The sequence below is a fragment of the Simochromis diagramma genome, unplaced genomic scaffold (genome assembly GCF_900408965.1).
Source record: "Simochromis diagramma unplaced genomic scaffold, fSimDia1.1 OVJJ01000504.1, whole genome shotgun sequence".
NCBI lineage: Eukaryota > Metazoa > Chordata > Actinopteri > Cichliformes > Cichlidae > Simochromis > Simochromis diagramma.
Window position 1 is genome coordinate 189,708 of NW_024386732.1, and position 27,129 is coordinate 216,836.

Below are 27,129 nucleotides of genomic sequence, written 5' to 3' on the forward strand. Positions count from 1 at the left end.
AGCTGTAATGAGGATGAAGATCCTGCTCCTCTTACTCGGTAAGAAAGCTGCTCTCGTCCTATGAAGAGACACACACACACACACACACACACACACACACACACACACACACACACACACACACACACATATGTAAATATGATTCATCACCCTCAGTGGACATAAGGTAAATATGCTTGGTACACACTGAATGTCTATAATCAAATATGTTTTTATTCAACCCCACTTAACTAAATGTAACGTTCTACACTGTGGTCATGTGTGTGATCAAATTGCATGGGAAATGTGTATGTAATAAATACGTCAGTACTGTGTGCATCTGGGTGTTCACATTGAGTGTGTAACAGTTCAGTAAAACCTCCACATTAGCTTTATTTATTCCATCCTCTGTTTTTTAACCACTGGTGGATCTTGTTCATGTGGCCTCCATGCAGGACAGACCTGCTCCACCTGCTGAAACCTAGCTGCACACTGTTATATGTCTGCTGTACACTGAGCACCATTCATGTGTCTGTGTGATGATCTGATGTGTCTAACCTCAGACTGCAGTGTGGACTCTGAGCTACAGGAAGTTCTCACTGAGCCTTTTTTAGATTTAGCTTGACACCCCAGCAGTCGGAGGAGCCACAGACAGAAACAGGAAGCAGTGTGGGGAGTGTTGTATATCAACACTTTACCGAGTTCTTTTGATTCCTCATAGGCAGCCGATGGAAAACAACACACTGCTTAGTAGACCATTTCACATTTTATTCTCTCACAAAGTTACTTCTAGGAGGGAGATGTGTCCTGCATGACACGGTGCCGCGGATCTCAAAATGGTGGTGTGCTCCTGACAGTTTTATTACAGAAACTCTCTCATTCTAGTCTAACCAACAGTGCCTCAGTAACTTTCCACTAGAGATGGGCCCCTCTTATCTGCATTTTCCCAGGCAAGCATGGCGAGAGTCTACAGCTTTCTACCCCCCAAGGTCAGGTAGTCTAATGCCTTTATTTTCAGGGCCGTGTCCACTTAATACTACAATATATGGTTATGTGGCATTTTAGTTCATATAAAGCACAGAATTGAAGCACTTCAAATAATTTCATCTCAACAGTCCCTCCTTTGATCTGATCAGATCAGATCAACACTACTGAAAGTCATCAAGCATCATGATGACGTCTGCCTTGGTATCTATAACAGCCCTGTTAACCAACCTTACCAATAATCCTCAGAAGGCACAGAACAACAACAACCACAAATTACCAACATAGCTATGAAACGGATAAGACAGACGTCATCCACTCCTCCAACTGATTATCAATTCCAAAATATTCATTTCTTTGTGCACAGACTAGAACCTCTGTCTGAGGGGCTTTTGACCTTCTTTACAGTTAAACAACTAATCTTCCGGGAAGGATGATTCTCTGCGCTCTTCTCAAAAACAAACGAAATTAAAAATTCTGTAGTTTATGGATCTTATAAAATATAAAACTGCAAAAATTATGTGAAAAACCACATATAATATGTTACCAGAAAATGTACAAAGGATGCTTTTGACAGAGAAGGGGACTATGATTTGAGAGGAAAATTAAATTTTAAGACTTAAAGAACGGACAAGGGTTAAAACCTTTTGTATTACCATATGTGGTGTAAAACAGTGGAACAGTTTTCCTGTGGACCTACAGCTGTGTTCAGGCATTAGTCAGTTCGTAAAGATGTTTCAAAAACTGCTTTTAGAAGAATATGAAACTGATAAAGTTGATGACTGATAGATACAATTAATTTACTGTTATGTTCCTGGGTCGGTGACCCAGTGTTTTGAGTTTTGTATCATTATTGAATTTTGATTTTGTCATTGTACGGTTTTTACTAAGCTAACTACCTTTAATTTAGTAAACTCCCACCGTAAGGGTGTGTTTAACTGATGAATCTGTGTCGTACTCAGGCTCGGACATCTGATTGCTGCCTTTTATAAGTTTTATTGCACAAGCATAAACTAACACCAGTACAGTAACCGTGCCTTTACAGAAGCCAGGTAATCAACTGAAAGACACAAAATAAACAACCATACAACATTAACAAAGCAACACTATTAATGACAGTACAGTTTAGTAATAGTCATATTTATAGCTTTAACATGTTACTTAGTTAACACAGAAACTCACCAGCTCAGCTTCATCAGTCATAACAGCAATATCAATCAAAAGAAGATCCGGCAGGTAGGATCTATGAGCGGCCGTTAACACGTACTATCCCAGACTTAGATAAATCACTCCGTCTTAAATAAATTTGTCATATAAAGCAAATATGAGTCTGGCTGATAATAAATCACAACAAACAAATTGGCATGTTAGTAATATGGGAAAAAACCACACAGTCATAGTTTATCTTTTTTAATCTTTTGGTTCTTGTGTATTCCCTAGTCAAGTACACGTCTGTTATGTTTCCTGTTTTTCTAATAAGTCTGTGTCCAATGTCAGTGTATTTAGTTTCACCTCTCCTGTCCTGTCTTTAGGTTCATGTGTGTCAGCTGTGCTCCCATGTGTGGCCACTTCCCCTGATCATCCCTTATGTGTATTTAGTCTCTGGCTGTATCCCAATTCAGGGTCTGCAGCCTTAAAGGCCGCATTTCAAGGCCGATTACGTCACAGCGGCGCGCCGAAGGCTGTCCCAATTCAAAGGCTGCTCGAAATGCGGCCCTCAAATGCGTCCTTCATTTCCCTGAATTTTAAGGCTGTGGCGGTGTAGACTTCGTGGCCCAACATATCCCAGAATGCATAGCGCGGCGATGGGTGTGGATAAATTTGCAGAGAAAAATGGCGGATGAGGGGCGGGCGAAGAGTAAACTTTAAGTACTGAATATGATGTCACTTATTTATGTGCAAATGCTTAATAACGAAGAACATTAAAACATTACTGTTGGCCACATGTCTGCAAAGTTATGTGACATTAGTGACGTTTGTACTAACTTGGTTTTAAAGCCTTTACTTTAAATATACGCCGTTCAATAGCTGAGCTTCATCTTACAGAGAATGATCAAAGCTCATGTAGAAACAAACAAATGAACAAAAGATTTTCTCCTTCATTTCTGTCAAACAAAGCTGTATGACACGTTTCCAGCTGTTAGTATCATAGTTGCTAGGCAACCTGGGCAGCGCAACGGAGGCTTTTTTTTTTTTAACTTTATTGACAAACAACAGTATCAGCGCAACGGAGGCTAGACCGTCCCATTACACAAGCCTCGCACTTCCGGCCTTAGCGGTCTTTGAGTACGCGGCCCTTGAGGATCGTTGAGGCTGCGTACTTTAAGGCTGCAGACCCTGAATTGGGAGACAGCCCCTGTGTTTCATTCAGTCTGTGTCGCGTCGTCTGTGTTCCCACCCTCCATGTTTTCACGGCCAGTCTTTGCATTCATCGTCATAGTTCTCTGAGTCTCCATAATTTATCACAGTATCAGTTTCCCAGTTTAGTTATAGTTTAGTTTAGTCACTGTGCTTCTGCCTTGTTTGAACTCTATGCCATCAGCCATAATAAAGGCTCGCATTCAGTTTAAGTTCACTCCCGTCTACTCACTTGTGTTCACACCTGGGTCCACCACACACACCACCACACGGCCTGTCTCCACAGACCGTGACAATTTACAATTTAGCAAACTTATACTATCACTGTAGTCCAGGGCTGAATGGGACAAAAACAAGGTTCCGGGCATTTTGACTAGAGACCGGCCCACCAGGTATTAAAGCCATAAAGCCTTTGAATGAAAACAAATGCTGTTGTGACAGTGATGTACTGTCTTCTTGGTGTATATGTATCAGAGGACCACTTTGGTTGTAAGATTCAGATAATTATTTAATAAAAGCGAGATATTTTAAATGACAATAAGAAAGAAAATTTCTTTGTGCCCCCCCTCTCCCTGTTAATGCCCTACCTGCCCCCTGGTAAAACTTTGCTAGACCCGCCCCTGCACAGTTACCAGCTGTCAGCTACGTAGAAAAGGATCCTGGTGTTATTTGTCTCTCAGAAACAGTTCATAACTTCAACTCATTCATGTGACCTAAAAGGTAAACCTGTTTCTCCATCACCTGTTCAGCTCTGATGATTCAGTAAGGACATCTCCTGGTTTCATCTTCATGTTTCCCTCTCACCACATATCCAAACCCACATCATGACCAGCAGCTTTACAGCTGTGGCTCCAGCAAACATCAGCTGATACTAGAAAGTAATATTAAATAAATTCTAACAACAGCTGATCAAGCTTAAACGTGCTGCTGTTGTTTAACACGACATCTGCTGGTTTCTTCTTTCTGGCACAAAGTGGGCGATAAACAAATGAGAGAGAAAAGCTGATCACTGATCAGTTTCATGATTGAAGTAGAAACAGGAGAGGGAGGGGGAGAATGAGAGAAGAAGAGGCAGCTGTGCAGCATAAACACAGAATAACTCCAGCTTTGTGTCTTTTTTCCATTCTAGCTGAAGTACAGGAAAAACTGTGTTCCCTCTCACCTCAGGACCATTTTCTTCTGTTTGTCTGTGATAAGATTGCTTTCAGAGCCATTGGCCAAGCAAGAGGGAGGGTGCATCTGAGCTCCTCAGCTGTAATTGGCAGATGAGCTTTATCCACCTGACCTGAGCCCATCTTTCACTACAAACCTGCTGATGGACCTGAGTGACCCTCAGAGGAAGCTTCTCTCAGCTGTTTCCTCTGTGATGTTCTGAGTACAGAGCAGGTTCTAACTGTCTGAGGGGAGAACAAAGGGTCTGCTGTGTGTGCAGAAGCCTTTACTGTACATGTGTGTTTGTGTTGTGTTGGTGATCTGAGCTGGACAGGTTCATTGTTACAGACCTGAGCTGATGGTTCATGTTTCTGCACTGTTTCTTTGCTGAAGTGTGTGTGTGTGTGTGTGTGTGTGCGCGCGCAAGAAAGGTCATGTGACTGTGAAGCACAGGTCTCACCTGCTTCATGTTTCTGTCCTCAGTTTCCCAGCATGCCTCAGGGGTGGAGGTGTATGAGGGGGAGGAGTCTGTTCTGCTGCCCTGTCAGGTACCAGCTGATGTTTCCAGTAGCTCCACATCAGCAGTGTGGGACCGTGATGAGTTCAGGAACCCAACAGTTCACCTGCGTCTGCAGAGCGGTGACGATCTTAGTGGTCAAAACAATCGTTACACCCACCGAACATCAATGTTCACCGACGCTCTGCAGACTGGAGACCTCAGCCTCACTCTGAGGAAGCCCACAGTCTCTGACAGTGGAACCTACACCTGCACCGCTCTCAAGGCTGGACAAGCTCAGAGACAGACTCAAGTACAGCTGAAGGTCACAGGTGAGTGGACAGAGGTCAGATTTATGTGAGTTCATACAAACATGTTGATGATGTTCATGTCTCATGTGTTTGTGTTACAGAACCTCCTCCAGTCTGGCCCATAGTCCTCTCAGCTGTGCTGGGTACTCTGATCATCCTGGCTGCAGCCTTTGGTCTGTTTGTGTGCCGTGCATTTATAAGGAAGAAGAGGAGTGACGGTACGTGTGTGTGTGTGTGTGTGTGTCAGTAACGGAGAGAGCTCTACCATAAATCTGACTGATGTCTGTGACCTTTGACCTCCACATGAATCCAGCAGATCCTCATGGATCACTGAAACCAGCTGCTGATGTTTCCAGAACGTATGTAACATCTGGATTAGAGTTGCAATAATTAGACTATAAACAATTCTTTGTTGCGATGCTTTGTTTAACACGTGGCTGGGTACCGCTCCACTGTCGCTATGGAAACACAGGCTGTATTTGCGACTAGAAACAGGCATGCAATGCAAATGTATGAATACAGCGGTAAGCCCACACAGTAAGATGATAACACAACAGCAGCGGTTATGATGATGTCACAGTTTAACGTGGACGCGGTGGAGCCATTGCTGTGACGATGAGCTCAGGTGGAGAACACAACAGCGATATTCCTGAGATCACCTGTCAAACATTTCTGGAACAACGCTGCAGGAGTCCTTCATCAAAGCAGCTGATCGACAAACTCAAGCTCCGCCCACCAACGTCTGTTTACATAGAGAGAAATATCAACTGATTCTGATACATGTTTACATTATACAGCTTAGTGAAGGCTGACGGTAGCCATCTAATTTTACATGGAAGCAACAACAACAGCAAACGGGATGAGTCTAAAGGGGAGGGTAACATTTTTCAGACTGAAACTAAAATTATATGAAACACTGTCTGAACTAAACTGTGTTGACATTTAAAAATATAAAAATGAAAGCATTTTTTCACAAGCCAATAGAAATGTACATGCCTGCACTTGAGATTATTTATACATTTTTTCATTTAAGCAAATATTTTCTTTAAAAAATATAATTTAATGTGGCAGGTAAATACAATCAAAGGATTTGGTTGTTTTCTCGTTTCTTATGACACATATTTGCATGAACACATTGCAGTTTCTGAAAAGGAAACCCCTGCAGTCCTAATCTGGATGCAGTGTTAGCTTCAGCTCCTCCTTTCAGTAACTGCATGATTCTCAGCTGTCACATTACAGGTAGGAGCTCCACCCAGTGCAGACGAGACATCATGACTGTAAATCTAAGGTCATATGGATACAAACACTAACGATCATTAAATATAACGCTCCGATGGCACTGACTGTCCTGAACTACAGTTATCGCTCAGATCGGAGCAGGAAGTCCAGAAACTTCTTCAGCCTCATGGAGGTGAGCAGTGCTGGGAGCACCTCTGTGAGCAGGGAGTCTAACTGCATATATCAGACTAACTTCCTCTCACAGTCAGCATGTCAGTATAACAGGACACAGCTGATGTCCTCAGATTAACCACATCCAGACTGCTGAGGTCATAAATCAGGATATTATCAGTGCGGCAAACAGAAGACTGCTCAGGTGTCTCTAAAACCTACAGACGTGCTCTTCCATGAAGCCTCTAACATGGACCGGGGTGATCCAGGATGTTGTTCCAGCACCTTCACTTAGTGAGGAATTGGTTCATCTTTTCTTTCACTGAAAAAACACAGCAGCCACCGGCAGGTGGGGGGAGATACGACCCCACATGTGGACGGGCCTAAGATGTTCCCAGACAGGTGGAGTCTAAGACCTGACCTGGCACATAAACACAGACACACACATGCATTCCCACCCTCATGCACACATATACAAATACTCAGCACTCGCCCAACATGGAAGCACACAGGACGGAACACTGCACACACACTCACACTCCCCATAACAGAGTAGGCATAAATATACACACTCTGTACTTAAATAGTAGTACATATACTACTGTTAAAAGAACTGCAGTAAAAGCTGAAGTACTGATTTAACTACTTTATTCAAGTAAATGTACCGGCTCTGATATGTACTCAGAGAAAGAAAGTAAAAGAAGCTCTTTGAAGGATGTTCCTAATTTAGTTCAAAGCTCAATGAACCTTGTGCTATATTAATATAATAATAAAATATCAGTAGATGGGAACACAAACCTTAGTCTGATTTGAATTTCAATTGTAGCTTGAATCAGAAAAAAATAAAAAAAAGTCTGTTTTCTGTAAAATACTGTACAACCACCATCAGCTAATTCCTATGAATCTCTGCTACACTTGATGTAAGCTAACTGTGACCATTAACCCACAGCCACTGTGCAGCAGTTACACACTGGTCTTTACTTTAAACCTATCATAGTGCTGCAAACTAACCTGTTTATCCTGCACTAACCTGCAGAGGATTTTCATGAAACCTTTAAAAAGCACAGTCTGCCTTGGTTTGATTTCGGTTGGATGCATCAGCAGGGATGATGAGACAGAGTACCGGGCTGTGGTCGACTCCTTTGTCACGTGGTGTGAGCAGAATCATCTGCAGCTCAACGTGGCAAAGACCAAGGAACTGATCGTGGACTTCAGGAAGACCAGGAAACACTTGACCCCTGTTTCAATCCAGGGGGTCAGTGTGGACATTGTGGAGGACTATAAATACCTCGGAGTACACATTGACAATAAACTGGACTGGGCTAAAAACACCACAGCACTTTACAGGAAGGGCCAGAGTCGTCTCTATTTTTTGAGGCGACTGAGGTCCTTCAACATCTGCCAGAAAATGCTGAGGATTTTCTATGAGTCTGTTGTGGCCAGTGCGATCCTCTATGCTGTTGCATGCTGGGGGAGCAGGCTGAGGGTCGCAGATGCCGACAGACTTGATAAACTGATCCGTAAGGCCAGCAATGTTGTGGGGATGGAGCTGGACTCCCTCAAGGTGGTGTTGGAGAGGCGGATGCTGTCCATGATAAAGACAATGTTGGATAACACCTCCCACCCACTCCATGACATGCTGGTCAGTCACAGGAGCTCGTTCAGTGAGAGACTGAGATTACCGAAAAGCACCACTGAACGACACAGGAAATCTTTCCTGCCTGTGGCTCCCTGTACAACGCATCCACTTAACACACTGTTTACTGCTACAACTACACATGTTTCTTTTCCAACTATTTATTTATGAGTAGGGATGGGTACCGGTGTCCGGTGCCGTTCTGACATAAACGGTAGTAACCAGACCGAAAAGCAGCGCACATTTCGGTGCTTTATTTCGGTGCTTTTTTTTCCTGAGCTGTGATACACTTCTAGCCAATCATTTTACGTTTCCGAGGATAGTAGGCGGGGCCAGGTACGTACGTTCTTTTAGAGCAGAGCTACAGATCAAAAATGTCCAAGGCGAAGCGGTCAAAAGTCTGGCTGTACTTCACAGCAAAATATGCAAACTCAGCAGCAACAAGTGCTTTAAGGTGATACTGTGATACTGTCAAAGGAGGTAACACCAAGAATCCGATGAAACACCTGGCGACGCATAGCGTTTTTTTTAAAAGCCGAGAAATGCACCGTATTTGATAGCTTGCTGCGAGACCTCACACCGAGCGCATCTACTGCGGGTGGGTTGCCTGTTATGCAACATCCCCCAAAAGCACGAAGAGGAGAGTCCTGGCCCCTAGCCCTGCCAGTGTAGCAGAAATGATGAGGATGATGATGGCAGCAGCAGCCGTTCTTCTCTGCATGAGTAGCTTAATGTTGTTCGTGTGTAATTTACGTTGAGTAGGCTAACCACGTTATTACATTAATGCATGTAAGGTGAACTAGCAAACATCATCATAGCTACATGCGGCTGTCTTCTTGTTTGATGGCAGATACTCCCTTCACCCTGGCCAAAAAGGCTAAAAAGACCAAAGAAAAAGTGGAAAACAGTTAAACATGAGAGGTTTAGGACAAAGTTTGTGTTTTTTCCATTGTTTAAGCACTGCTTCCAGCCAAGAGTGATACCATATATGCCCCATAGCTGCAGAAAAGGCTAACATTGTTATCTTTTTACAAAAAACAGCTGAACATGAGAGGTTTTTGGACCAATTTTGTGTTCTCCATTCTTTAAGCACCGGTTTGAGCACCGTTTAAGCACCGGCACCGTTTCAAAAGTACCGATTTGGCACCGGTATCGGATAAAACCTAAACGATACCCATCCCTATTTATGAGTGACTTATGTATGTATGTATATATTGTGCTATTCTTAGTTAGTGTATTGTCTGTCTTGTCTTAATGTTGGTGTATAATGGAGCACTGTAGCAAAAAATAATTTCCCCCAGGGATCAATAAAGTATTCTGATTCTGATTTCACAGTATGAACAAACATAATGTCACATGTACAGATTTACATGTACAGATCCATTCATCCATCCATCCTCACGCACAGGAACAATAACAGAACAGCACCACCAAGGCTGGAGACAGAGCAATACTGGAAGAACATATGGGAGAAGGACGCAACCCATAACGGCAATGCTCAGTGACTAGTGGATCTGAGGGCAGACCATAGCGACCTCCCTGAACAGGGTCCAGTAACCATCACAGTGGCAGATATCCAAGAAAGGGTCTCCAGTATGAAGAGTTGGACAGCACCAGGCCCCGACATGGTTCACGCCTACTGGCTAAAGAAGCTGACTGCACTCCACGAGCGTCTGGCAGCACAAATGAACCAGCTGCTAGTTAACGAGAGACACCCGGCTAACCGAAGGCCGGACAGTCCTGATCCTCAAGGACCTCCAGAAGAGACCGGTCCCCTCCAACTACGGCCAATAACCTGCCTCAGTACTACATGGAAGCTACTGTCAGGCATCATAGTGGCTAAGACGAACAGGCACATGACACAATACATAAGTGAAGCACAGAAAGGGATGGGCAAGAATACCAGAGGCGCAAAACACCAGTTACTGGTAGACAGAACAGTCAACCGAGACTGCAAGACCAGACTGACCAACCTGTGCACTGCTTGGATTGATTACAAGAAGGCCTATGACTCAATGCCCCATAGCTGGATACTGGAATGCCTAGAATTGTACAAGATCAATGGGACCCTAAGAGCCTTCATCAGGAACTCAATGGGGATGTGGCGGACAACACTAGAGGCCAACTCCAAGCCCATAGCACAAGTCACCATCAAGTGCGGGATCTACCAAGGAGATGCTCTGTCCCCACGGATACTGGCGATGGAATGGAGAAGTTGTCAGCCACCTCTTGTACATGGATGACATCAAGCTGTATGCCAGGAGTGAATGAAACAGCACCACACCATCACACATCCACACCACCAGGATATACAGCAATGATATCGGAATGTCGTTTGAACTGGAGAAATGTAGTACCTGGGGATCCCGCAGGCGAATGGGAACCATGAAGAGGCCGCTAGGAAAGCTGCAACCACCAAGTACCTGCAGAGGGTCAGGCAAGTCCTGAGGAGTCAGCTGAATGGTAAGAACTATCAACACCGGCTATCAACACCTACGCCCTGCCCGTGATCAGGTACCCTGCTGGGGTAATAGGCTGGCCAAAGGAGGAGATAGAAGTCACTGACATCAAGACAAGGAGGCTCCTGACCATGCATGGAGGGTTTCACCCCAAGTCCAGCACCCTGAGGTTGTACGCTAAGCAGAAGGAAGGGGACCGGGGACTGGTGAGTGTCAGCACCACAGTCCAGGATGAGACAACGAACATCATGAATACATCAGGTAGATGATCCCAAATGACTGCGTGCTCAGTGAATAGATAGATAAAACATTCAGTTTCCAGTAGCACAGCAAGTTGCATGTTACAGAGTTGGAATACCAAATAAAGCAAAATGAGACAGTAGGAAATACCTCAGGCAGCAGAAACCTGGGGAAGAGGAGGAACCATTATGGAAGGACAGGCCCCTGCATAGTATGTATCACCAGCAAATAGAGGAGGTGGAGTATTTTCTGTTTGTGTTATTAGGAGTACTAAATAAGATGAAGCCCCATATGATACAGTGGCCACATGCTTCAAGCAATACAGATACAGCAATATAACATGCAGTGAATCCTGCTGGTGCTGTGATATTTAGGACTGCAAACCGAGCAGCATTCATTGACTTTCAGCTTGTTGTGTTTGTGGATATTTGACTGACTTTAATTATCCATAAAATCATCACATTCTCTGTAAGATTACAACACGTTCTCATCCAAAAGCATAACATACAACACCATGGGGCAAATCGTCGGCATGTTACGCGTTCTGAAACATAAGAACTGTTTGAAATCAATCTACACATGTACATTTCTTTTACTTCCTCACAATTATTGCTTTGTAAAACACTATCTAATGCAATTAAGAGTGTGGTTAAGGATAGGGATAAGGTTATGGTTAGGGTTTTGAGAAAGGTTAGTGTTAGGTCTGGAATACACGGCTGGAACGTTTGTTAGCGCCATGAGCGTCATTCCATTGGATTCCATCCACAATCTGGCGCGTAACAAAGGGACACAGAAGGTTACCTTTTGCGTTCCTTCGGGACGCCTCTGGACGTGACAGTTATGCTACGCGTTCAGAATGAGAATGGTCTGAAGAGTAAGATCAACTATTGAACTGCGTATATTTTAAAGTAAAGGCTTCATCCTCTTCTGCATGACTTTTTAATTTTTTGGGGAAAAAAATATTTCACCCTATTTTGGTGGAGCTTTAGAGTCCCTAATAATATCCATCCATCCATCCATTCGCTTCCGCTTATCCTTTTCAGGGTCGCGGGGGGCGCTGGAGCCTATCCCAGCTGTCATAGGGCGAAAGGCGGGGTACACCCTGGACAGGTCGCCAGTCTGTCGCATGGCCAACACACAGGGACAGACAACCATTCACACTCACATTCACACCTAGTGACAATTTGGATTAATCAATTAGCCTATCCCCACAAGCTGCATGTCTTTGGACGGTGGGAGGAAGCCGGAGTACCCGGAGAGAACCCACGCAAACACGGGGAGAACATGCAAACTCCACACAGAAAGACCCCGGCCTGATGGTGGAATTGAACTCAGGACCTTCTTGCTGTGCGGCAACAGTGCTAACCACCGTGCCACCGTGCTGCCCCCCCTAATAATATATCAATCAAAAAAATTTGAAGGTATAGAACCTCATTTGGTCTTTCTGCTCCATGCTAGTGCCTTCACTGTGTCTTCTGTAGAGCAGCCAGGTGGTAACGATGATCATGTCCAGAAAGTGGAACACCAGCCGGTGGTACCATGTCTTGGATCTAACTTTGTTGCTGTAGAGTGCAATCAGTGAGTCAAGCAGGTCCACCCCACCCATAATATTGTTATATTCTTGCACCACAGCAGGGCAGGGGACAGTGATGTGTTTCTTCTGCTTGCAATGCCACCTGTAATGATAATAATAGATTATCTATCTATCTATCTATCTATCTATCTATCTATCTATCCCTTGACATTTGAAAACATAGTGACAGGGGATTTCTTTAAATCACCCCGTAGTTCTTCAGCTAAGACACCTGAGTTAGAAAACACAAACACTGCAGTCGTCTTTACACGTGTGGGCAGTGACGCACACTCTGCGATCTGCGTCTCATCACTGCCTGCGTACTTTATTTATACATGTCTGTGTGTGTGTGTGTGTGTGTACAAAAATAACAATGTCACTCAGAGCAACAGGTTCTTCCCCTTTTCTACATCTGCATGTTCTCGGAAAGAGCTGAGGTTTCTCTTCTCTACATCTAACTGTTCTCTGAAAACACGAAGTGGTTTAGTAGGTGAATAAGTTCATCACAAAAGTTATTAGGTGAAAAGTCACGTAGACATGTAGACTGCTTAGTGATCAATAAAAAGCACATTTCATGGAGCTGATCACATTATATAAAAACAATTTCCCCTTGACATATAGTAAAAGATGATCTATGTAGCAGTCCTCACTTTCTGAGGGAATGTCACTAACTGCACGTTCCCTTGGTTGCGGAGTGCGGAGTGCTGACTAAGTCATGTTAAACCCATTAAAGCGTCGAGCTCAAATATCTTTTCATTTTTGTGCACTGTTCTCTTGTCGGCACACATTTCCTGTTTATTGAAGCCTTTTGTGAATAATTTTGATCATGTAAAAACTGGGAATTGGTCCCTGTTGACAATACTCTTATTTTTTGCATTTCATATGTCATTTAGGAAAGGTAATTGGTCACTGAACTTTTTGCAACTGTGTATTTCTAAATTTTGTGGCTTCAGTGCACGCAAATTTATATTGTTCAGTTTGCATGTTAAAAGCCTGCCAAGCACCCCAAGGCTGATTATGCTTGGTAAGAAGTCATTTATGAAATAGAGCTGATTAGACCATATTAAAATTTCTGTTTGGCACAGGAGCTTTTCGTGGACACAGGTATCCATTCTCTGTTTTGTTAGCTCAAATTTCTGTAATTTCCTTTATAAACCAAGGTTGTTGGACATGTGTCTCAGTGAATCCAGCAAAGTAACAATATCAAATTTCACATTACATATTACTGATCAACATAGTAGTCTAGCTACACCAACAGCAGGAATACTGAAGTCAGTACTGTAAAGTTTAACAGCAGCACAAACTATAAACTCCAAAATAACCATACAGTTGATTCACCTCCGGTAATTTAACTGGGCTGACTCTTTGTTAGGTGTGTTTAATGTCCAGAATAATTCCCAATTATTACAATTATAATATGTTAAAATGGACTTATGTACATAAGGCCATTAATAATTAACTGTACGTAGCTATTTGCTTTATGTGTCACGGTCCGGGGCAGCGGCCGTGTGGAGAGTGGAAGGAGGACCCAAAACGCAGCACTTACTCAGGTGTGAGGGTGATTTATTGATAATATCAAACACAAGGTGGAGATGGCAAACAGAACTAAGGACGAACTAAACTGGGATAAACTACACAGAGGAGTGGCAAACCTGAACATGAAGGGAGAACAGCAGGGAGAGCACGCAGAGGATTACACCAGGTATGAACACAGAGTACGCAGGGTAACTCAGAGGATGAACACAGACGACGCAACGAGGAGCAGAGGAAATCACACACTATAAGTACACAGAGAGACACTGGGAAATCACACACAGGTGGGAGACACAGCTGGACCTGGTTAACCTGACGAGACAGGGGAACACTAACACCAGGGACCAACAGAGGGAGCACAAACCCAAAACCCAGTATCTAAAATCCCAAAACACAAACCATCCCAAAACAGCCATGAATAATAATGAAAGTAATAACAATAAAGAACACAAACACAAAGTCACCGAGTCATGGTCGCAGGACCATGACAGCACCCCCCCCCTCAAGGGCTGGCCCCTGACAGCCACAAAAACACACCACCAGACCCGGGCGGGCGGCAGGGGGCCCAGGACGGAGGGACCGGGCCACGACCAAAACGAAGGCCCCAGAGTCCCAAACAAACGTTCACAAAAAAAAACCTCACAGGGGAGCAGAGTCCAAAACACAGTTCAGGCGGCCGGCCAGAGGCCCGATAACACAGGAGGCCAGGAAGGGACAGTTCAGGAGGCCGGCCACGAAGAAGGCCGTGGAGGCGCACAAAAGGTTCAGGAGGCCGGCCGTGCGGAAGGCAACGGCGGCCACTCAGGCGAAGAGGGTCCGGGGGCCGGCCGTGCGGAAGGCAACGGCGGCCACTCAGGCGAAGAGGGTCCGGGGGCCGGCCGTGCGGAAGGCAACGGCGGCCGCTCAGGCAATGGCGGTCCGGGGGCCGGCCGTGCGGAAGGCAACGGCGGCCGCTCAGGTGACGGCGCCCGGCCAGTAGCCTAGCCAGCGGTCCAGAAAACGGCCGTTTAGCTCCAGACCCAAACGAGGCTGGGCCAGGCGAGGCTGAGGGCACGGAAGCCGGGACCGCAGCAGGCGGAGATGATAAAGCAGACACGGAGGCTGGACCAGACGATGATGCAGACACGGAGGCTGGACCAGACGATGATGCAGACACGGAGGCTGGACCAGACGTGGATGAAGCCGGGCCAGGCGTGGATGAAGCCGGGCCAGGCGTGGATGAAGCCGGGCCAGGCGATGAAGAAGCTGTAGCTGAAGCCGGGCCGGGCGAGGACGAAGCTGTAGCTGAAGCTGGGCCAGGCGAAGCTGACGCTGTAGCTGAAGCTGGGCCAGGTGAGGATGAAGCTGGACCAGAATCAGGCGAGGATGAAGCCGAGGATGAAGCCGGACCAGGCGTGGATGAAACCGGGCCAGGCGTGGATGAAGCCGGGCCAGGCGTGGATGAAGCCGGGCCAGGCGTGGATGAAGCCGGGCCGGGCGTGGATGAAGCCGGGCCGGGCGAGGATGAGGATGAAGCCGGGCCAGGCGAGGATGAAGCTTCAGGCTGAGGCGTGGCAGTAGCAGGTGGTAGCGCTGCAGGTGATGGTACTGCAGGAGGCGGCGCTGTAGCCACAGGTGGTGAAGCAGCCACAGGTGGAGAAGCAGCCACAGGTGGCCGGATGGGATCCTCGGGCCCCCCAGCTGACGTGGCAGCCGGTGTGGCAGGAGGCTGGACAGGCTCCTCGGGCCCCCCAGCAGGCGAAACAGGAGGCTGGACGGGCTCCTCGGGCCCCCCAGCAGGCGAAACAGGAGGCTGGACGGGCTCCTCGGGCCCCCCAGCAGGCGAAACAGGAGGCTGGACGGGCTCCTCGGGCCCCCCAGCAGGCGAAACAGGAGGCTGGACGGGCTCCTCGGGCCCCCCAGCGAAAACAGCCGCAGAACCAGTAGGCACATGGGCCTCTGGCACACATGAAACAAAACCAGTAGGCACGTGGGCCTCTGGCGCACGTACGGAGGGCTGCAGCTGCGCAGAGCACTGACCCTGCTCAGGCAGTGACAGCCCGGTGCAGTTCACAGCTGGCAACTTGGCCTCCAGGGGTCCAGAGTAAGCTGAGGGCAGTAACCCAGCCTCTGGGGAAGCCCCGGAGTGAGCAACAGTCTCTAACGTTGCCAGCTTTCGAGGAACAGGTCCGTTGTAAAACAGTTCATCTCCCTGCTTAGAAACAGCGGTGGAAAAATAGTGTGAATGTTGTGACTCAGCCATTAACTGAACTGTGGGTTGTAGCGATGCTAGCGGTGGTGGTGGCTGAGTGGCTAACTGGAGCGGCGGCAGAACCGGTGATTGTGTCCGTAGGGAGGCTAACGGTTGAGCCACAGACCTGAGAGCTTGTGGCCGGACACAGAACTGAGCCGGAGAATGGTGGTAAAGTCCTGGCTCAGAAGGAGCGGCAGAGAAACAGTCTCTCGGTTTTACAGAGGGTTTGTAGACGCCCACTTGCGAAGGATCCGTTACCACGAAGGTGGGTACGCTGTCTACACTGTCTCTCATCCCGCTCTGGATAGCCCCAGAAAACAGAGTCCCGGAATCAGGGGAAGCCAGAACATGTCGCTCGCTCACCGCCTCAGGCTGCTCGAAAGTAAAAGCAGACGGGGGGTGAAGTCCGAGGTCCAAAAGGAGGAACTCCCGCTCCCACGAACAAAGCGAGCCCAGAAGCCATGGGAGACCGGTTACCAGACGCTGTAGCCGCCTCTCTATAGCGCGCTGGGACATGCCACCCGGGTTTTCCAGCCACCGGTCGATGAGCTCCTGTGTGGCATCGATGAGATTTTCCCGTAGCTCCCTGGACGGGTTAAGCGCTGCTGGGTCCATGTTGTGGTCGCGTCGTACTGTCACGGTCCGGGGCAGCGGCCGTGTGGAGAGTGGAAGGAGGACCCAAAACGCAGCACTTACTCAGGTGTGAGGGTGATTTATTGATAATATCAAACACAAGGTGGAGATGGCAAACAGAACTAAGGACGAACTAAACTGGGATAAACTACACAGAGGAGTGGCAAACCTGAACATGAAGGGAGAACAGCAGGGAGAGCACGCAGAGGATTACACCAGGTATGAACACAGAGTACGCAGGGTAACTCAGAGGATGAACACAGATGACGCGACGAGGAGCAGAGGAAATCACACACTATAAGTACACAGAGAGACACTGGGAAATCACACACAGGTGGGAGACACAGCTGGACCTGGTTAACCTGACGAGACAGGAGAACACTGACACCAGGGACCAACAGAGGGAGCACAAACCCAGAACCCAGTATCTAAAATCCCAAAACACAAACCATCCCAAAACAGCCATGAATAATAATGAAAGTAATAACAATAAAGAACACAAACACAAAGTCACCGAGTCATGGTTGCAGGACCATGACATTATGACTGTCTAGACAGTGTGAAGAAGTGAAGTATTGAAATTATTTTATGTTGCATAATGACAACATGTTGCCCTGGGACCACTGTGAAGCGAAAGGTTGTTCACATTAACCCTCATTCACAACTTTCCTCCAGTGGCTTACTGAATTTGAGTGGAGAACTTCAAATTAGGTAACTGTTTTTGTCATTTTTAGTGATTTTCTTGTATAATTTAAGTGACCAATGTGTGTTACCCATGGCTCCACAGATGATCCATGGCCCATGCTTTCTGGATATTTACACAAGACGAGCAACAATGAAGACAAGCTCTCTCGCCATCTTGCAAGACGCTGTTTCTGTCCAATAGGTTTTTTGAGTGCAACAGTTTTGATTTCTTTTCCTTCTTTTACCCGTTTGTTAAAAATTATTTCAGCTACTTACACTTTAATTGTCACATGTATTGGCTCACCCTACAAATCAATGAACTCAGTCCACAAAGCAAGATCAGGGTTCAGTGCAGGTCAGTCAAGTTCCTTCACACCACACACGCTCATCCATGTCCTTGTGGACCCTGCTTTGTGCATTGATTTGGTGGTGTGAGCCAGTATTTTGGACAAAGTGTATATAAAGGCAGAAGTGTGGGGCTTGATATTATATCCATTACAATTCAGTTTGTTTGTATGGTGCCAACAAAATGAATGCCAAGGCACTTCACATTGTAGGTTTGAGACCCTACAAAATATAACTAAGGAAACCCAACACTTGAGCATGTGTTGTCTGCCATGATATGGATATGACATAATATCGTTATTGTTTGTACAACCATCTGAGAAAATAATGGATTACATGGTTTAGTAAAACCAAGTGCTTGCTCAATGAAAATATGTTTTCAGTTCTTTTCAGTTATTGATTTTGGAAATGTGTATTTCAGCAGGGAAGAATCAGAATTGAAATAAAGTGGTGTAAAGCACATGAATTATATTTTGTGTGTGTGTGTCTATCCATCCATCCATCCATCCATCCAATTTTTTTGGAACCCTCCAGTCTCTTACAGTATGTTACTGTTAACTGAAATTACGGTAAATTACGACCTGTTAAACAGTAAATGACCGCCTGTTGGGACACGGTATCCTCTAGCAGAGATGAATATTTTTGGCACTGATGATGCGTGATAACGGTAAGTTACTGGTTAATATATTGCAGTTTATTACTTTGCAGCGGGCTTACAGTGACATACCGTGAATAAACGGTAGTATACCAATTTCTTAATCACAGTATGATATTATTTGTTGTTACATTTTTACTTTAGTGTGCCATAAGTCATTACTCTGACTCAGTGCTAGGCAAAGTGCTGCTGCCTAGGAATGACTACATGAAAGCCTACACTTTATATGCTTCAACATGCTAAAAAAATACTTTTTCACTATCCACTATTTTTCCGGTATGATGGCGCCTGTGTTTGGCTTCGCCGCTGCCGGGTGCAGTTTGTCACGCTCTATCGTCGTGTTTTTTTTCTCTACTCTGCTGTTTTTTATTTGTATCAATGATGTTCTGGCTGCCTTGGTTTATGATCGTTTGACGCTGTTATCAATCCGATCTTCAATGATGGCCCAAGATGTTTCATCTTCCTCCTCCTTTGGCACTTTCCATTCTCCGCACTTTCCCCCGCACTCCTTTGGCACTTTCCTCGGCCAGCGTTCTCAGCGTTCCCCGTAGTTCACGGAGAAGAAGAGGAAGGAGATCAGGTATCCAGGTGAAGCTTAGGCTTTTCTGGCGGCGGGGGCTGATTGGAAAGCGATGTCGTGCGGGTTTTGTTACCTACGCTCAAAACAGCTCCATAGAGAGGAATTTGTTTTCCACGGCCCTGCTTGGATATGCAGGGCTTGGCTCTCCGAGACCGTGCTACCTCAGAAGGGTTCATCCAGACTCTCCTGCTGACTGGCTTTTCATCCCCTCGGTGAGTGGAATATATGAACGTGAAGGCTCTAACCTCGAGTATTTACGTCCTTTAACTCGAGCTTCTCCCAATAATGATGCTCTCACCCCGCTGACTATGGCGCTCTTTACTGCCCGATCTTTGACTAATAAATCGTTTGTGCTTAACGATTTTATTGTTTCTAAAAATCTGGACTTCCTGCTTCTGACCGAGACCTGGCAGCGGGGCTTGGACTATTCATCTCTCATTGAAATGTGCCCAAATGGCTTTTCTGTCATCAGCCAGCCTCTGGGATCTGGTCGTGGAGGAGGTCTCGCGGTGGCATTTCAGAGCCGTTTCAACTGCCGGTCAGTGAAAGTTGGACACTTTCTTTCTTTTGAATTGCAGGTCATTAAAATCGGAAGTAAGGATCCTTTTTACTGTGCTGTGGTGTATCGTCCACCCGGCCCTAACAGCTTGTTTTTAGCGGAGTTTAGCGACTTCCTGTCCTCTAGTATGAGGTTGTCCAAATTGCTTTTAGTGGGGGATTTTAATATACATGTTGATGATGAGTCCGACCTCTTTGCCAGGGGTTTTATTAACATTATGGATTCTTTTCATTTTATCCAGCATGTGTCCGGCCCCACACATAACAAAGGTCACACACTGGACCTTGTCTTTACCTTGGGTTTGAATATTGATTGTATTTGTTCTAAGGACATTTTTATCTCTGACCATTATTGTATTCTTTTTAACATGTCTTTTCATGAGCCTATGTCTCCTGTTCACCGGACAGTTATGTCGCGCATTATAAATTCCTCCACAGCGCAGAAGTTCTCTGATGCTTTTAATTTAACACTATCCCCACAAAACGGTGTTGATTTCTCAACAGATCTATTTAATCATCATTGTCTTTCGATCTTAGATGAAATCTGTTCGGTTAAAATGAGACATGTGCCTGTTGAGTGAGCAGCTTCCGCTTCCTTGGAGTACATCTGGCTGAGGATCTTACGTGGTCAGTACACACAAACAAAACAGTGAAGAAGGCGCAGCAGCGCCTCTTCTTTCTCAGGAGACTGAAAAGATTCGGCATGAGCCCCCGCATCCTCAGGACCTTCTATCACTGTGCCATTGAGAGCATCCTCACTGGATGCATCACCACCTGGTACGGCAACAGCACCGCCTACAACTGCAAAGCTCTCCAGCGAGTAGTGCGGTGCTCTGAACGGATAATTGGAGGTGAGCTTCCCTCCCTCCAAGACATGGTAAATGGCCTGGTAAATGGCCTGTATTTATACAGCGCTTTACTAGTCCCTAAGGACCCCAAAGCGCTTTACATATCCAGTCATCCACCCATTCACACACACATTCACACACTGGTGATGGCAAGCTACATTGTAGCCACAGCCGCCCTGGGGCGCACTGACAGAGGCGAGGCTGCCGGACACTGGCGCCACCGGGCCCTCTGACCACCACCAGTACAGGAAGCGGTGCCTGAGGAAAGCGGGGAGGATCATCAAGGACTCCAGTCACCCCAGCCATAAACTGTTCAGACTGCTTCCATCAGGAAGGAGGTTCTGCAGCATCCGGTCCCGTACCAGCAGACTGAGAGACAGCTTCTTCCACCAGGCCATCAGACTGCTGAACACTTCATAGACACCTCAGCTTCACTACTGGAACTTCAACATTATGCACTCCATATTGTACAGTAATGCCACTGTTTTGCACATGTCTCAACTCTGTATATTTTATTTTATATATTTTATTCATTGTTTACTCTATTTAATTTGTAAAATATGTGTACACACACACACACACACACACACGTAGAAAAATATTTAGTATACACATCCAGAAATGCATACACTATTATATATTGTACATATATTTATTAGTTTCAGATGTAGCCATTCTTGTATTTTGCTTGTTTACATTATTGTATTTTGCACAACTCTGTTGCTTGTGAAGCTCGCACACAAGAATTTCACTCACATGTGCTGTACCAGTGTACCTGCACATGTGATGTGACAATAAAAGTGATTTGATTTGATTTTTGATTTGTTTCCAAGTCCCTACCTTGGCTAAATGACAACATCCGCTCTATAAAACGTAATTGTCGAAAAGCTGAGCGGTTATGGAGGAAAACTCATTTAAATGTTCATCTCCTTTATTTAAAGGATCTTTTAGCCTCTTTTAACAATGCTATTAGAGATGCAAGGGCTGCTTACTTTTCTCAGTTGGTTGCAAAGAGTAGAGGTAATCCTAAGGTTTTATTTGACACTATTACTGATATTATTACTCCTGCTCCACCTGCTGCCATTATTTCTTCTGTTGAAGACTGTGAAACATTTCTTGCTTTCTTTTTAGAAAAAATTAGCAATATAAGGAAAAAATTGTCCCCATCAGCATCTGCACTGTCAGTTCCCACGCCAGTTCGGCCTGTTGTTTTAGAAAGATTTTTACCTGTTTCACTATCCGAGCTGGGAAAAATAGTTAGTGCAACAAAAGTATCCTCTTGTTCACTCGACATTTTACCCGCATCGTTATTCAAAAATGTCTTTTACTCTATTGGTCCCTGTATGCTCACTATAATTAACACCTCTTTGGGATCTGGTAAAGTCCCTGCCTATTTTAAAACTGCTGTTATACACCCCCTGTTAAAAAAGCCTACGCTGGACCCATCTCTCACTAGCAATTACAGACCGATCTCAAAAATACCGTTAATTGCTAAGATTTTAGAGAAGATTGTGGCTAAGCAGCTTACAGCAGTTTTAGACAAACATAATATCTTCGATAAATTTCAGTCTGGCTTTCGTAAAGCTCATTCTACTGAAACAGCCCTTCTTAGAGTTTCCAATGACATTCTGATGCAAAACGATGCAGGTAAATGTTCTGTTCTCTTAATGTTGGATCTCACGTCAGCCTTTGACACCGTTGACCATTATATTTTGCTTGATAGGCTGAAATACTGGGTCGGTGTATCTGGGTCTGCCTTAGAGTGGTTCTCCTCGTATCTCTGTGAACGATACTCTTCTGTGGCAGTTTCTAAGTACAGGTCATCTTCTACGTCCCTGTCCTTTGGTGTGCCACAAGGCTCTGTGCTGGGGCCATTATTGTTTTTAATTTATTAACTTCCTCTCCAGCATATTTTGAGCCCTTTTGAGGATATTTGTTACCACTGCTACGCAGACGACATCCAACTATATATATCTTTTAAACCTGAAGATGCTTCTAAACTGCGGAATTTAAATGTGTGTTTGGAAACCATCAAAGGTTGGATGGCCGACAATTTCCTCCAACTAAATGAAAATAAAACTGAAGTCCTTTTATGTGCTCCAGACAGACATGTACCCAGCATAATGAATGCTCTTGGTCCCCTTTCAACGTTTGTGAAACCATCTATCAGGAACCTAGGGATAACCTTCGATCCTGCTCTTACATTGGATATTCACGTCAAATCTCTGGTTCGGTCTTGCTTCTATCATTTAAGAAATATTTCTAAATTGAGCCCCATAATAGCTCATACTGAACTGGAGATTGTTATTCATGCTTTTATTTCATCACGACTGGACTATTGCAATTCACTGTTTACATGTCTAAACAAGAGTTCCCTGGAGCGTCTGCAGACTGTCCAAAATGCTGCAGCAAGGCTTCTGACGAAAACATCGAAATACTCACATATAACACCGCTGCTTATACAGTTACACTGGCTCCCTGTCGAATTCAGAGTCCACTTTAAGATTCTGGTTCTGACATTTAAGGCTCTTCAAGAACAAGCACCATCATACATCATTGAACTTTTACAGCCCTATGCCCCTAGTAGGTCTCTGAGGTCTTGTGGTCAGGGATTACTTGTTATTAAGTATACAAGACTGAAAACTAGGGGTGATCGAGCTTTTGCTACTGTGGCCGCCAGACTGTGGAATTCTCTTCCTCAGAACTTAAGATCTGCTGATTCACTGATTACTTTTAAAAAACAGCTAAAAACACATCTTTTTAAAATTGCATTTTGTTAACTTTTGACTGTACTTTGTTTTTTTAATCTGTACCTATACCTTGTAAAGCACTTTGTGATCCTTTATCTAGAAATGTGCTATATAAATAAAATTTTACTTACTTACTTACTTAATGTAATTTACGACATAACGACATAACGGTATCTCACTGACATAACTGTCGCCAGTGAGATACCGTAAAAAAGGCTACGGTGCGTTACCATAATTTGTCCAAGAGTATTATACCACACCAGCAAAAAACGGTATCATCCTGCAGAAAGGTAAGCTACCGTAACACGGCGTCACGGTATGACGCTGGCAGCAGTGACGCCAGTATGTTACCGTAAAGTGGCGATGAAAAGTCTAACAGTGTGCCACTGCACTATGAATCAGAGTATAGACTGGGTCCCTAGTGCAACGCACCCACTCCTACCCATCCTTCAAATCCTGGGAAAAGGAGGACGCTTTGTGGGCTGCATTTGGAGCAGCCTTCGAATTGGGACAGCTTCCGTCACCTGGCTGATTTAATTGGACTTCAATGTGCCCTCCGAAGAGATAAGCTGGGACACTTTTCATGCTACATCCTCTGGTGATTAATAAATGAACAGGATTTCCTTTAATGTGTTTCTGTTTAGGCTCAGACTGGTTTGGAAGCAGTGAAGTGAAATAATAGCTCTACTCAAATGTGTTAAACTTAAGGTGATGAGACTGTTCTGAAAATGTGAGGAGTAAAATGTTTAGATATTTGTTTAAAAAAATGTGGGAAGTATTCTACTCTAGTAGAGTAACAACAGTAGCAAGTATTTGTACTTTGTTATTTCCCACCTCTACCCCATACCAAGTCTATACTCACAGCTCCAAGCACCAACACCCCCAGAATCTATGTATTTAAAATGCAGGAGGCCCATGGTGCCAACGACCCTCTGCTAGATGGATATCAATCGTATGGTCGCAAGAAAATCAAATTCGTTTGAAATCGTGAGGGTATCAACACAATCTCTCATACTGCGCACGTGCAAACACAGAAATGGAAGTGAAAAAGACGGAGTGGCACGGCAGTGCAGTGTGTGATCTGGACACAAGAGATGGAGGCCCAACTTGGCTCATCCAAGCCTTTTTCATGCAGCCTCACAAGATTATCACAACTGCACCATCTGTGAAAAGAGTTGGATGGACATTGCTGCTCAATTGAAGCTGCCTGGCCAATATTTATCATTAGCAATTTATCAAAGTCAATGGTGGTGGTGTGTGTGTCTGTGTGAGTGAAAGACAGAGAGGGAGAGGGAGAGACAGATTTTGTGTTATAACCTTCATGTTATGGACGCACCGTTTGAGCACTCAGGTCGCAGCAGAGCATCGGGCGGTATAGTGAGAGACCTGCATCGTGACCTACGAACTTCTAACCCCTGCGATTCGGTTGCAGCTTGAGCAGGAGCGGAATAACGCGACTGAAAAAAAATCGCACAGTATATGTCCAGCTTAAGCTATGGAATAAAACTGAGGCACAGGTGGCCATGAGGGGACATGACTCCCCTGCACCTCAAGGCCCTCCATGTGTGGTGGTGTAATGGTACATGGACATGAGATCAGAGAGAAACTGTTGTAAAATTTGATTAACTTTAATAAAGTGTAAGTTTCTTCCTTTTAAAAGGGAGTTTTTTCCTCCCACTGTTGCAAAAGTAGTTGGTGAAAGAGGGAATGTTTCTCCATGAAGCACATTTAGGTAAATGTTGTTGGGCCTCCTCCTGTGCTGGTGATGAGGAGCTCCTACTGTGCTGATGTTGCTCTGTGTGATGTAGGAGGTCGGGGAGCAGAGCTGTGGAGCTGTGGAGGTGACGGCTGTCTGAGATGGAGCGTCTGCCTCTGCTGTGAGTCTCCTTCATGTTTCTCCACATGTATTATCTGTGTTTCCACCACTGGAGGGCGCTGTGGGTTATTGATGTGTGGGAACAGTAACCAATCACTGCAGTCTGAATGCTTCTCTTTGGTCATGTGACCATTTGATCTCTGATCAGTGCGTTCTTCAGTTTCAGGCCTGTTTCTGCTGACTGCTGCAGGTGAGCTGATGTTCCTACACCTGTCTGTCCTCATCATGACCTCTGACCTTTGGTGACCTTTAGTGACCTCTGTCCTGTTACAGGTGTGTGTGTGCTGCTGCTGTCTGCTCTGGCTGTTCCTGCAGGTGAGTTGATGATGAGGAAAAAACACTAATAAATGAAAGAGGAGGAGGGAGGAAAGACCTCCTCCCTCATTAGAGAAGCTCTGACATGATGCAGTAGGGCAGATGTTGTCAGTCTGCGTCACCTTTTAGATAATTTAGATAGATTTATATAAAGTGCCTTGAGGTTGTTGTGATCTATATAAATAAAACTGAATTTTAGATCCTCCTCAGGTTTGGTCTTGAGCAGCCTGTTGGGGCTCATGCAGTGTAATGTTCTCAGAGCTTTTCTGCTCTCACTGACTGCTCAGAGTATTTGAACTAAAGCTCACACACCTGCCTCACCTCCACAGCTGATCCAGGATCAGCACTTCCAACCTTCCAACTGTGAGGGGACAGAGTTGACCACTGCTCCTCTGTGCTGTGTTTAATTGACCAACACTCCTCCTCTGCTTCTTCCTTCTTCAGATGGTCCTCCTCTTGTTCCCTGTGAGTCTGTGCTCAGACTCTTCTGCCATCTAGTGGTCTTCTGTCCGTACTGCATCTCCACTGGTCTGCTGCTGTCCATCTGCTGCAGCAGGAAGACACTGAACAAACCAGCCATCTCCATGGAGATGACCCAGCATCACAGAGGTCAGGAACTGGATGAAGACTGCGATGACATCACTGCTGATGTCACCACTGAGCATGCCCTCTGAGCTGCAGAGGCTGTTTGTGTTGAAGCTGCAGAAGATGGTTTTTCAGTCTGTTCCAAAAAATTCAGAAATCCTCCAGAAATATTTCCCACAGCTTCATCGCTGATCTGAGTTCATCTCTGTGAACTGACTCTTCCTCCCACTGTGCCACAGCCTGAGATGCACATGCTGGAGCAGCACCCACAGCAGTCCTCTGTCCTTGGAAGAAGCAGCACTCCTCAGATCTGAAATAATTAAACATTTATCTATCATGAAATAATTAAATAGTACATCTTTGTAAGAACGAGTACCACTGATATGGAGTTTTTCACGCTTTACATAAAGACTTAGGGCGGCTAGTTTCCTGTTGGCATTTTAAACCTTGGTGACTTAAAAGTTTAGCAGCAAGACACTTGTTTCCTTTGTTCCATCAAACATTTCTTTCAGCCCTCTGTATTTATCAGAGCGATATGTGACATTTTTTTTATTGAATCACCAGAAGGTACACAAACACAAGATAAAATATTTTATTTATCAAAGATACATAATTACAACAAGTTTTCTATAAAGATTACGCACGGTGTAAGAAAACATTATGACATGCAAATAAATGTTTTATGATAATCTGACATATTTTCAAATCATAGAGCAGTTTTAGAAAACTTACACACCTTTACTTTTTCCACAGTGCTTGTATGCCTCTTCCAAAACTTTGTGCTTTCCACCATCAGACATGATAACTCACGAATAACTAAGACCAGCCATGAAATGTCCATGGCTTCTTCACAATCCTTTGTCCCCGCTGCTGCCCTCACTTAATCATTTATTGATTACGTGTAATCAATAAATCATTGTTTGTCTGGATTTCTCTGGAGTGTTGTTTGTTTGTTCT

At 45.1% G+C, this 27,129-nt stretch overlaps 1 protein-coding gene across 2 annotated transcripts; it reads left to right on the forward strand.

The window, feature by feature from the left end:
- LOC120731082 lies at positions 1–26,738 on the forward strand. Of its 2 annotated transcripts, XM_040027894.1 has the most exons (7): positions 1–38; positions 4,957–5,301; positions 5,382–5,498; positions 25,205–25,273; positions 25,433–25,462; positions 25,546–25,587; positions 26,032–26,738. In XM_040027894.1, the coding sequence occupies exons 1-7, from the start codon at positions 8–10 to the stop codon at positions 26,259–26,261; spliced, it is 864 nt and encodes a 287-aa protein (XP_039883828.1). In that variant the 5' UTR covers positions 1–7; the 3' UTR covers positions 26,262–26,738. The 2 variants fall into 2 exon arrangements, with proteins under 2 accessions (XP_039883828.1, XP_039883913.1); XM_040027979.1 differs by lacking the exons at positions 25,205–25,273; positions 25,433–25,462; positions 25,546–25,587; positions 26,032–26,738 and adding an exon at positions 17,764–19,349.
- The last annotated feature ends 391 nt before the right edge of the window (positions 26,739–27,129 follow it).